Consider the following 13,071-nt stretch of genomic DNA (forward strand, 5'->3'; position numbering starts at 1 on the left):
CTAAATATATTCTCTGCACTGATTTTTTTTGGTCATTCCATGATAATGTATTATCTATCATTCATTAGTACTTGAATGACTCTGATGTGTTCTCGTTGTGTATAACAACAGGTGTTGTATCAGAGACACGCCCAAATACAATCTCCTCCATTTTTATGATATTAATATTGAGGGAATAATAATCACACCACTTGACACTGAAGTGAGAGCTTTAGGTCTATAATCCCTACATTCTTAATTTGGAGACAAGATTTTTGGTTCAGGTTTTATGTATGAAGTTTCCATAAAATCTAGTGAAAAAGGTACTTAATTAATTGTCAAAGCCAACTTCATTATGTCACAATAGATTTATTTGAGGATGACCCTTAGATTAGCATCCAATTCTCACTATTAACTATGACTTCTGCCTCAATAAACTCCTAACATTACATTACAATTTTGTTTTTATTTGTGTACACTCACAATAAATACGAATCATTATGCTTTTGTAAAATAAAGAAAATTGTCCATTAACTATTAAATGCATGATTATGCAAAATCACGAGCTGGTTCTCTGCATGGAAAACCCACGACCGGCAGATCAATGCGCTACTTTAGGAGAATTGAGGAGTGGAAATTTAACAAACTGAAATGCAGAGTGTGCTCAGTTAATTTAAAGCTACACTGTGTCATTTTTTAAAAGTTGATTCTTAGCAAAAACAACTTTGTTCTTTCAAAATAATATGTGCTCATTAGTGTATAATTAGTTCTACCAACTAATCAAGTATTCTCGTAAGCATAGAATTTTGCCATTTATAATACGGGTGAGCTGCTCGAAACGGCGGAAGCCATGTTGCGCCTCCATCTTGAAAATACATTAGCCAAAGAGGGACATACCTGGAAATTCAAGCTTCGCCTTTCGCGGTTTCACACTCAGTGGCACCGTGACTAATGCAAGCGGAGATTACTCGCGACTGCTGGCAGATTGGAATAATACGGCCACCGTAGGAGTTAAAACGCCCTCGGAATGGGAGGGACTAGAAAGTAATATTCAGTTGGTAGTCATATACAATGTCACCGCTAGATGGGAGTAATTCCTACACAGTGCAGCTTTAAAGTATGGTGACAGGAGGCATGTAACTTTGCAACAAAGTGGTCTGTTAAAAACACAATTTTATAACATGGCAGTGTGTCCCAAAACTTTCTCTTCTGCTACACACTCAAAAGTATGTACTTTTTCCTTCACAACAAAAGAGAAAATACTTCTAGGGCATAGTATAAGTAGGCACATTGAAATGCAGCTAATAAGTTATTTTGGTTGCTAGATGCTCTTTTTACACTCAAGGCTAGATTATTGTAATGCTCTACTGGGTGGTTGCCCTGCACGCTTAACAAACAAACTACAGATAGTTCAAAACGCAGCAGCTCGAGTTCTTACCAGAACCAGGAAGTATGACCATATTAGCCCCGTTCTGTCAACACTGCATTGGCTGCCTATTAAACATCGTATAAATGTTAAAATATTGCTGATTACTTACAAAGCACTAAATGGTTTAGCTCCGCAGTACTTGAGCGAGCTCTTAACGCATTATAGTCCTTCACGTCTACTGCGATCTCAAAACTCCGGCCAGTTAATAATACCTAGAATATCAGAATCGACTGCTGGCGGTAGATCCTTTTCCTGTTTAGCACCAAAACTTTGGAACAGTCTTCCTACCATTGTAGGTGAGCACACACGTGAGCGCCATCAGCATTTCTCACAGGTTCGCGTTTAAAGTCTGTGTAGAGAGAACGGTGTCGTCTTAGCGGCCCCTAATTTAATAACTAATTATCACTTCGACGGAAGTGAAGTGAATCAATCAAAACTAACTTTAGCTGGAAAATAACTTTATTCAAGAAAGCTATAAAGCGAAAACAATCTGTTACCTTAAATTATACGTTAATCTCTGTAAAGCAGCTTTGAAACAATCTACATTGTTAAAAGCTCTATATAAATGAAGATGACTTGACTTGACATTCAGGAGGATTTTTTGAGGTCTGCACCTTACAGTATGCTTTATTAGTCCAGTAATAAAAGGATGTATTTGGATTGGATTCCTCATGTTATGACCCCATTATCTCAGAAACAGACTTTTGAAATCATTGTTAGATATGGCTTTTGGTTTTTGAAGTATCATGGCTGATCTTGAATTCATGTGGTTCTCGTTCACAGCTAATCATCACTCCTCATGGAAAACATCTCGGCTTTGAACCTGAACTCCACCGTCTCCGGGTGGCGCCGTCCGCTGTGGTACCAGTATGATTCCTGTGCCGTGGCTCCTCACTGGTTTATCCTCTACTTTAGTGTCAAGGTATTAAACCTGGTTGCAGGATTCCCAATGAACGCCCTCGTGATGTGGCAGATTCTGAAGAAGAAGAGCGAAGGGTCGACGTCTGACATCTTTATCTTCAACCTCTCGGTCCTGGACGCATATTTCGGCCTCATGACGCCAGTGGACATGGTCAACCGGCTGTACTTCAACGATCCCAAGATCTGGTATTCCCAACGCTTCGCCTACGGGCTGAAGGACGTGACTCCGTTATTCCTCTCCTGTATTTGTCTGGACAGGTACGTCGCTGTGGTCCATCCCATTTTATTCACCGGGATCCGTGATAATCGCATCCGAATCGGCGTCTCCATGGTGGTTTGGGGACTCATCCTGGCCTACTCGTTGACTAAATGCTTTTTAGGCGTCTTGAGTGTGAACGAAGTCTTCAGCGGCGTCATCCTCGCTGCCTTCTTCCTCATGGTGTTCTGCAACCTGTCCATCATCTGGGTCCTCAGGAAGAGCGTGGCTGGGAAAGAAGTCATGAACCCGGTGAAGAAGAGAGCCTTCAAAATGGTGTCTATCGTCCTCGCCATCATCGTGGTGAACTATCTCCCGCCGGTGGCTCTGCTGCCGTTCGCCTCCACCTACTCGTTCGTGACGCTGCACTGCAAGGTCCTTCTCGCCGTGTTCTCCATCATGGACTTGAGCTGCACCATCGAGCCTTTGCTCTACATCTCTAAGATGGAGCGATCCGAGTTCTGTCCCTGCCTCGAGAGTCCCTCCAAGAAACCCGTCAACGTTAGCGTCTGAAACCGTTTATGTGTTATCCTAGTGTGTATTTGTCTAATTCTCAACAGGTCTGTCATGATTGGTCACTGAAAGTAGGGAAAACACAACATTAAATGCAAATAATGAAACAAAACTATAAGCAAAATAGATATAGACTCATCACCTTTATAAAGGAAAGAGAAAACTACCCGTGTCTTTAGTCACTGAGGATGTTTCCATCAAATTCTACAGTATTTCAGCACAAATTTGTCTGAGCAAATTAAGATTTATTTTTACATGGACAGGGTAAAGTGACACTCAAAAACCATAAACAAAACTACACAAAGTCAATGAAATATGAAATTGAATGAACATGATTTGAGCTGAACACACTTGAGACTACTTCTATTTTCGTGTTCGGTTTAAGTCAGGGGTGTCCAAACTCGGTCCTGGAGAGTTTAACTCTGACTTTCCTCAACACACCTGGAAGTTTCTAAGGCCCCATTTACACGTACATGGTTATTTTGAAAAAACGGAGACATTTCCCTTCGTTTACACGCAAACGGAGAATTCGCCTCTGAAAACGATTCTTTCTAAAAACTCAGGCCAGAGTGGAGATTTTGGAAAACTTTGTTTGCATGTAAACTGAGAAAAACTGAGTTTTAGTCAGCCGACGTCACAGCATGTGACTATTTTCAGGATTCTGATTGGCTAACGTGGGCTTGAGCTTCTCGTTACACTGCCACCTACAGGTTTGGCATGCTCTTGACGGCAGGGGTTCATGTAAATGAACACTTTTCTGAAAACTGACAGGTTTGCAATATGTTATTTTTGAAAACGGAGAGGGGTGAAATGTCCGTTTATGTAAATAGCCGGCCACGTGTAACCGTAGGCTATATGCCAAGGAACACCTTGATTAGATGGTTGATTGGGGTTGGAGCTGAACTTTGCAGGACAGTGACTCTCTTGGACACCCCTGGTTTCAGTCATGTTTATAATTTTGCATCTATCTTGGCCTTTTCAGGGTCTACCCATATAATGTCAGTACATTTTAATGTCTAATTTTAGTACTGTGATGTATGACTCTGGGGTTTGGGTTACTGTATTGCCATGGTTTGAAATGCTGATTTTAGCAAAACCCGTTTAGAGCCACTGATCTAATGAACTGCTTATCATTAACATGTTGACTTTATGAACGTGCGCCAGTCGTCTGAGTGTGTGTGTGTGTGTGTGTTTCCCCAGAAGTGACCCTGTTTGCCTCTTTCTGTGTTCTCATTCATAACGCTTCCTAATTCGTGACTGGTTTCTGATTGATCGTCAGACTCTGAGAAGATGAAGCTACAGTGAACGGCTGATCTTCTTTCTTCTCGGCACTGTTTTCATCAGATCACACGATTCTTTTATTTCTCACAGATTAGATACCAAGTGTCCCGGTGAATAATTAAGAACTTAACGCACCACTAATTAAGACGTTAATTAAAATACCTAGGGATTAATTAGGAGCGGGCTGAGGTGACACAGATGGTACGAGCTTGTAATTGTGTAACTAGATGATGCTACGAGATTAATTAGCATGAAAAACATTTACAGTAGATGATCGTGCGCTTGTGTTGTCATTGATCTCTGGCTACTGGAGATGGTTACATTGACCAGAGCAATAAGGAAAAGAAATATAAATATTTGTTGTATTTATTATGCATAAAGGAACTCCAAAAATGATATGTCTGTTTATTTATTCTTCTGTTCTGAACTATAGCAGCCATGTGTAAATACTCTGAAATATCAGAATAACAAGAGAGATGGATTTATCTTCATTTGAACAGTGGAAACTGTAAAGCACAGGTTTGACACGCGGCCCCGTATGAAACCCTTCTGAAACATTCACAGCTTTTCATGAAATGAACACTGTGTACATGAGTACTTCATTACAAAAGATCTATTCGATCCCAAACTAAACTCATGTTGCTTTTGGCTCAGAAAATAAAATAAAATTGAACATGAAATAATAAGGGTCTGCCAAATACATAAATGTTGTGTAACACAAGAGTGGAAACCAACAAGAGGTTTACTAAAATCCCATCCATTAAAAGCTCCTGGATTCAAATGAAATCTGAGCGAGTGACATGTATGAATAAAAAATTCAAATGCATGAATACACAGCATCAGAATGAAATGAAATGTGAAAGAAACTCACTGTTGTCAGTCATTAAACATTTGCACCAAATACTACACTGATATTCAACCCTAAAGTGTGTGAGAAATGAGAGTGCAAAAGTTAATAGATCAGTCATCTATATGAAAACACAAAAGCATTCAAACTAAATTTGAAGTTAGTTGAAACTCTAATGTTTTGGTTGAGTTCACTTAAATGAAAGTGTGTTTTGGTACACTGAGATATGTATTGTTGTAAGCTCATATATATCGTTACCCACAGCTGTGGATCAGTGGCAGAGAGCCAGAAATGAGTATTTGCAAGATGTTACACTAGATTTACTCATTTGTTCCTTGCATCAGTTGTTGACATGAAGCTCTGCAGTTACATCACAAAACTTTGATCATCCCCTTCCATCGAACTGCAGACTTCATCACGAACTTTTCCGCCAGACCCTCCTCTTCATCCAATCACGGACGAGTTCTTCTGCTACACACCTTGTTGACCCAAAAGACCCGCAACAATTGGTCGTGCCCAAAGCGTCCCACCTCTGTCTCCCGCGGGATGAGCTTTTAATGGAGCGCCCCGAGAGAGACGCTAAACTAAGTTGGGTGATGGTCAGAGAAACGTCGGGAGAAACCGACAATCGAACGGGAGAGATTTCTGTGCAATGATTTAACTTGATTTTATGATGAAGTTCTCATAAACAAACTTTTGAAAGGTCGTCACTTTGTTTTGCTGTTGAACAGTCGCTCTCGTTGAAGAACCGACGCTCTGATTCACAGCTAATCTTCATTCCTCATGGAAAACATCACGGGTTTAGACCTGAACTCCACCGCTCCTGGATGGCGCCGTCCGCTGTGGTACCTGTTCGAGGCGTGCGCCGTGGCTCCTCACTGGTTTATCCTCTACTTTGGTGTTAAAGTATTAAACCTGGTCGCAGGCGTGCCATTAAACGTCCTCGTGATGTGGCAGATTCTGAAGAAGAAGAGCGAAGGATCGACGTCTGACATCTTTATCTTCAACCTCTCGGTCCTGGACGCATATTTCGGCCTCATGACGCCAGTCGATCTGGCAAACCGGCTGTACTTCAGCGATGACACAATCTGGTACTCCGTGCGTTTCGCCTACGGGCTGAAGGACGTGACTCCGTTATTCCTCTCCTGTATTTGTCTGGACAGGTACGTCGCAGTGGTCCATCCCATTTTATTCACCGGGATCCGTGATAATCGCATCCGAATCGGCGTCTCCATGGTGGTTTGGGGACTCATCCTGGCCTACTCGTTGACTAAATGCTTTTTAGGCGTCTTGAGTGTGAACGAAGTCTTCAGCGGCGTCATCCTCGCTGCCTTCTTCCTCATGGTGTTCTGCAACCTGTCCATCATCTGGGTCCTCAGGAAGAGCGTGGCTGGGAAAGAAGTCATGAACCCGGTGAAGAAGAGAGCCTTCAAAATGGTGTCTATCGTCCTCGCCATCATCGTGGTGAACTATCTCCCGCCGGTGGCTCTGCTGCCGTTCGCCTCCACCTACTCGTTCGTGACGTTTCGGTGTAAGATCAGCCTCGCCGTGTTCTCCATCATGGACTTGAGCTGCACCATCGAGCCTTTGCTCTACATCTCTAAGATGGAGCGATCCGAGTTCTGTCCCTGCCTTCAGAGTCCCTCCAAGAAACCCGTCAACGTTAGCGTCTGAAGCGTACATGCGTGATTTAAGGCTGCCTGTGTCTCAGTGGTTCTCAGCTGGAGGGTTGTGAGCCAAAACAAGCCCTTAAGTCTGTTGTGGGGCCATAAACAACGGCTGCATTTACTCTGCAAGTCCGATGTTTTGACCACATCTGATCTGTACATTCACCTTAGACAGGACTGGAATCCCATATCTGTGTTTACATTAATTCCCGCCCAAAATGATTTTCGGTGATCGTTTTACTACACACATGGTGGACCCTGGTTTTGAATGGCCGTGCGATTACAATTATTTACATAATTCATGTCGGGTGTCATGATTATTTGCCAGCATGGACCAGATAACAGCTGTCATGACTCATCAATGTTTTGACAGAACAGATATATAGTCTGTTTATCTACAGCTCAGATCTAGAATTCAGAAGTGAAATAAAGTAGCGCTGTAATATATATATAAAAATTGTTTTGATGAATTAACCAGAGCGTGCGAGTACGTAACCTAATAGTGAAGTTTGTTGGAATAACTAATTACAGCAATGTTATTTTCTCAGTCATTGCTGAGAAATATGGTGTATCTTTCAGTAGTGAAGCTGTTTTATTTAAAAAAGTCACGGCAGAGTTTGAAAACCAGATCCTGAATGTTTCTGTGTTCACGCAATTTCTTTTCTTTACAAAGATAAATATAAAGTTCCCAGCTCAATATAAAGCTGCGAGCGAGCGCACACAGGCTCGTCTGCCTCATCATACAACATTAAAAAGCTATTTTTGTGAATAGACGTGTCGTCCTCGTCTGGTAGAGGCTTTTAATTAAAATCGGGAATCGGATATGTGTGTTTAGACATGGGTCGGATGTCCAGATATCGGATATGAATCTGAATTAAATCCACATTTGGAAGTGGCTCAGATCTGATGCGGAAAAAATCGGATCTTGTGCGAATTTTTGTGTTTACACGTGTGCAACAAACTCCGATCTGTGTCAGATGTGAGGAAAAGATTGGATATTTGTGCCAGTGTAAACACAGCCGGGTCAGATACAATACAATAAAACTAACCATACACAGGTGAAACTGGAAAAATATGAATATGGTGCAAAAGTTCATTTATTTCAGTAATTAAACTTAAAAGGCGAAACTAATATATTATATAGACTCATTACATGCAAAGTGAGATATTTCAAGCCTTTATTTGTTATAATTTGGATGATTATAGCTTATGAAAACCTTTTCACAATATTCTAATTTTGAATTTGGGGTTTTCATAAGCTGTAAGCCATAATCATCAAAATTATGACAAATAAAGGCTTGAAATATCTCACTTTGCATGTAATGAGTCTATATAATTTATTAGTTTCACATGTTAAGTTGAATTACTGAAATAAATGAACTTTTGCACGATATTCATATTTTTCGAGTTTCACCTTTATAACACAAGATGACAGCAGATGAATAGACTCATTAACTCTACAAAGGGAGCAGAAAACTCTTCCTAGTGTTGTTGATGTCAAAGATCGTATGTCAAACTTCACACTGTTTTGGCAGAATCGTCTCTGTTAGCAGGTAAAAGTCAAACTCAACAGATGGACACGGGCCTCATCCTCAAACATCAGGAAACATCAAGACAAAGATATTACAGAAGCACAGATGACATACATAAAACTCGCTCACAGAGAGAATGGAGATGATTTGAGGTTAACACACTTTCTGGGCACTTAACTATTTGCATTAAACCACTTTTCAATGCAGTTCATATAAGGCCTATAGGGGCCCGCTTTTTATAATATAATGCATTTCAATGTTTGCTTGTTACTAATGTAAAACTCTGCATAACTCTGCAATGTGTTGATGTAAAACACTGACTGATTTTAGCAAAAGCCACTGATTTAATGAACTGCTTATCATTAACATGTTGACTTTATGAACGTGTGCCAGTCGTCTGAGTGTGTGTGTGTGTGTGTGTGTTTCCCCAGACGTGACCCTGTTTGCCTCTTTCTGTGTTCTCATTCATAACGCTTCCTAATTCGTGACTCTTTACTGATTGATCGTCAGACTCTGAGAAGATGAAGCTACAGTGAACGGCTGATCTTCTTCTCGGCACTGTTTTCATCAGATCACACGATTCTTTTATTTCTCACAGATTAGAAACCAAGTGTCCCGGTGAATAATTAAGAACTTAACGCACCACTAATTAAGACGTTAATTAAAATACCTAGGGATTAATTAGGAGCGGGCTGAGGTGACACAGATGGTACGAGCTTGTAATTGTGTAACTAGATGATGCTACGAGATTAATTAGCATGAAAAACATTTACAGTAGATGATCGTGCGCTTGTGTTGTCATTGATCTCTGACTACTGGAGATGGTTACATTAGGCCATGAAATATCAATATTAGCCAGATGTGTGATTCATAAAGGAACTCGTTTAACAATATACTCACGTCTGTGTTCAGTTATTCTTCCTTTGTGAACTGGAAACACAGTGGAAACTGTAAAGCACAGGTTTGACACGCATGAAACCCTTCTGAACGGTCAAAAATGAAAAAAAAAAAAAATTAGTCATTGAAGTAAATGTACTATATTTTAGTTTGATAATGTTTTTTTGTTTAATATTTTGTATTTTTAGGGGAATTAATAGTACAAAATTATATTTACGCTGTATTTATAATCCATTTATTCACTTTTTGAGCATTGACTTAAAATGTAATGTCCAACTTAAACTGTCGTAAATCTTGAATACTTTTTAGTGCAACAGACTTAAGTTTGATCTCTTTTCAAACACTTGGCAGATTATTGCTGAAGTGAAAAAAAGTAACAGAATTTTACGTGAAATATGCACAAAAATACTATTTTCAATTTATATATGAAATATATGTATTTTCAAAATCACGTTTTACTGTAAAACTGCAAGAAAATCAAAGCCATAAATCTAATCAAGCTGTGTTTGTGAGCGTTCAGTGAGATGTTGTTCGGCTGCAGTACCGAACGCTTCCACTAGAGGAAACTCTCACATTCATTTACAATGCGCTCATTTTTAACAATACAAGTGTGAATATTTTTTTCAGGACAATTTAACCTGTTCGAATCATGTCCATGATAAATAAATTGTGTTCACACATAAAGTGGCAAAACCCAAGTTTCATACCATTCCGATGAAGATAAAAATAAGAATTTTTTTTTTTTCGAAGAGCACTAGATGAACATTATGTAAATGAGCATTTGAATCAATGCCTCACTATTGTGTGTATAAGGTTGGAAAAGTTATTACTATAAACATTTCCGTGATCAGCGCTGGGTAATTCTGGCGCAGATCTCTTGAAGACTCTCCCTGCTGGCCGGCGGACCGCTAACCGACGTCACGTATCCCGGATAGCGCTCGAAGAACTCGGGAGCGGGACAAGTCGGGCTCGTCTGTGCCTCGTCAGGCGAGGACACGAGTGGGATCAGTTTGGCGTGAGCGTAATCAATCTCAAAGCCCTCGAAAATAAGCCCCACCCCCCAGGCCCCAAGCCCCGCCTCCAGGAGCCGGGACACCTTCCGAGCCGCGAGCACCATCCGGATGTAATCGCTCTCCTCCAATCGGAAGATGTCACTGGAGAGCGGTTTGCGGGGAACCAGAACAGTGAGTCCAGGTGTGTTGGGAAACGGCGTGAGGAACGCAACATGTTCGTCGTCTTCCCAAATTCGCCAGTGCTTTTCTTCTCCGCGAATGATGCGCGGGAACAACCCGGCGTCGCAGGATTGGCCGAGAAAGGTGTAGTTTAAAGGTGCGTCCGGGTTGGGAAGATGAACACGGATGCGACTCTTCACCGCGTCTAAATCGGAGTCGGTCCAGCGCGGTCCGCTCCTGGAGCTGATGTAGCCGGGATCGAACGCTTGGAAGTCTTCATGCGGGGCGAGGTGAGGCTCCCAGCGGGACCCGAGGCCGTGGAGCGGGACGAGGAGGAGCTCGGCCCGGGCCCGGTTCTGCGGCGTGTGGACCAGAGCGCAGCGCTGAACACACAGACGCTCACACAGCAGGAGCGCGGCGGTCCGCGCGGCCCCAAACACACGCAGGAACTCGTCCTCCGCGGAGTGGAAGAGGCTGTGTGTGTGAGTGTGTGTGTGAGTGACGACAGCGACCCCTGGTGTCCACGGCGAGGAGTGCAGGAACGCCTGCAGATCTGAGGTCTGCCAGAACACACACTTCTCCTGGAGATCGGACACACACTTCTCCTGGAGATCGGACACACACTTCTCCTGGAGATCGGACACGCATGAAGACATTCTGGGAACCAGAGACAGGAGTGGCAGATATTCAAATCATAAATGATAGTTTATGATAAATGGTCAAATTCAATTATTTATTTAGAGGGTCTCTCGCTCACAGACACACACACACACTCTTACAGACACACACACACACACACACACTAACACACACTCTCTCTCTCTTACAGACAGACACAGACACACACACACACACACTCTCTCTTTCTCTCTCTCTCTCTCTCTCTCTCTCTCTCTCTCACACACACAGACACACACACACACACTCTCTCTTTCTCTCTCTCTCTCTCTCTCACACACACACACACACACACACACACTCTCTTTTTCTCTCTCTCTCACACACACACACACACACACACACACACACACACACACACACACTCTCTCTCTCTCTCTCTCTCTCTCTCTCTTACAGACAGACACGGACACACACACACACACACTCTCTTTCTCTCTCTCTCTCTCTCTCTCTCACACACACACACACACACACACACACACTCTCTCTTTCTCTCTCTCTCTCTCTCTCTCACACACACACACACTCTCACTCTTACACACACACACACACTCTCTCTCTCTCTCTTACAGACAGACACAGACACACACACACGCTCTCTCTCTAATACACACACACTCTCACTCTTACAGACACACACACACTCTCACTCTTACAGACACACACACACACACACACACTCTCTCTCTCTCTCTCTCTCACACACACACACACACACACTCTCTTTTTCTCTCTCTCTCTCTCTCTCTCTCTCTCTCTCTCTCTCTCTCTCACACACACACACACTCTCTCTTTTTCTCTCTCTCTCTCTCTCTCTAACACACACACACTCTCACTCTTTCTCACTCTTTCTTTCTCTCTCTCTCTCTCTCTCTCTCTCTCTCTCTCTCTCTCTCTCTCTCTCTCTCTCTCTCTCTCTCTCTCTCTCTCTCTCTCTCTCACACACACACACACACACACACACACACACACACACACACACACAGTCAGACATTTACCTTCCCAGTAAGCTGCCGAGTATCACAGCACAACTGTTAAAAACCCACCGCTGACTTATTTTCATCAGGATCTGACAGCTGAGAAACAACAGTACAGACCCGAACGCTCGAGCTCACTGACTTCCGCGTGACCAACTTCTCCATCGTCAATATCCTGAGGAACAGCGCCTCCTGCTGGCCGGAAGCGGAACTTCGCCGCGAGTTTAAACTCGTCCACCAGAGGGCGCCAAAGCCTCAGAGAGCGAGATTAACCAATGAGAGTCCAGACTCCAGAACCCCGTGTAATCGCAACAGCTCTGGACTAAAGACATCCATTTGCTCTCTGGACAAAAGACTCGGTAATAATGTGAGATTAACTTTCATAAAAGCTTACAATGACATTAACATCAAACATAAGCCAAACAGATATTGGGGGAAACATATAACACATCTTAGAATATTTTAAGATGTTTACACTAATGTAAACCTGTAGTGTTACAGTTACAGTAAAACTATAGGCTAATATAATATTAATAATAAAAACCTTGCACATTTCATTCAGTCAATAATATCTATTCACAATTATTTCCTTAGAGTGCATGACTCATGAGTTTCTGGTTTGTTTGACTGAACCGGTGAAATCCGGTTTGAGCGTGTTAAAACCACACACACACACACACACACACACACACACACACACACACACTCCCTAATGACTCTCTCTCTTCGACTGTTCAGTAATTTTGTTGGGACATTGACGTAATGATGGGGGGGGGGGGGTGCTGCTGCTGTGATATGCCTTCTGTGGAAGTCAGATTTGACTTTATATAAAACAATTACAATACAAAATACTATCGACACATGATTTGCTGCACAAAGTGTAAAGTGTCACTTTAAACTAATTTTGAGTAACTATAAA

At 42.2% G+C, this 13,071-nt stretch overlaps 3 protein-coding genes across 4 annotated transcripts; 2 read left to right on the top strand and 1 right to left on the bottom strand.

Annotated features, from left to right (window-relative positions):
- Window positions 1–1,852: 1,852 nt before the first annotated feature.
- Window positions 1,853–12,511, bottom strand: LOC307006351 (uncharacterized protein). 2 transcript variants are annotated; one of them, XR_013799448.1, is made up of 3 exons: window positions 12,174–12,511; window positions 9,326–11,151; window positions 1,853–3,163 (listed from the first exon to the last, which is right to left on the bottom strand). XR_013799448.1 is itself a non-coding variant. In XM_079627236.1 (2 exons), exons 1-2 carry the CDS (start codon window positions 12,236–12,238, stop codon window positions 10,170–10,172), a joined length of 1,047 nt encoding a protein of 348 aa, XP_079483362.1. In that variant the 5' UTR covers window positions 12,239–12,511; the 3' UTR covers window positions 8,285–10,169. The 2 variants fall into 2 exon arrangements, 1 of the variants encoding a protein (XP_079483362.1); XM_079627236.1 differs by lacking the exon at window positions 1,853–3,163 and having other exon boundaries at window positions 8,285–11,151.
- On the top strand, window positions 2,208–3,098 carry LOC307006353 (P2Y purinoceptor 1; the record flags this gene model as incomplete). The annotated part of the gene is made up of 1 exon (XM_079627238.1): window positions 2,208–3,098. One exon carries the CDS (start codon window positions 2,208–2,210, stop codon window positions 3,096–3,098), a length of 891 nt encoding a protein of 296 aa, XP_079483364.1.
- LOC307006352 (G-protein coupled receptor 4-like) lies at window positions 6,006–8,012 on the top strand. Its single transcript, XM_079627237.1, has one exon. The coding sequence runs from the start codon at window positions 6,010–6,012 to the stop codon at window positions 6,898–6,900; it is 891 nt and encodes a 296-aa protein (XP_079483363.1). The 5' UTR covers window positions 6,006–6,009; the 3' UTR covers window positions 6,901–8,012.
- Window positions 12,512–13,071: the final 560 nt, after the last annotated feature.

This window comes from Phoxinus phoxinus, assembly GCF_949152265.1.
Source record: "Phoxinus phoxinus genome assembly, chromosome: 11".
NCBI classification, from domain to species: Eukaryota; Metazoa; Chordata; class Actinopteri; order Cypriniformes; family Leuciscidae; genus Phoxinus; species Phoxinus phoxinus.

Bases quoted from the DNA above. Each gene is read 5' to 3' on its own strand.
- LOC307006352 (XM_079627237.1), top strand. From the start codon at position 6,010: ATGGAAAACATCACGGGTTTAGACCTGAACTCCACCGCTCCTGGATGG.
- LOC307006351 (XM_079627236.1), bottom strand. From the start codon at position 12,238: ATGAAAATAAGTCAGCGGTGGGTTTTTAACAGTTGTGCTGTGATACTC. The intron at 11,152-12,173 runs GTAAATGTCTGA...TCTGGTTCCCAG, and splicing joins CTCGGCAGCTTACTGGGAAG to AATGTCTTCATGCGTGTCCG.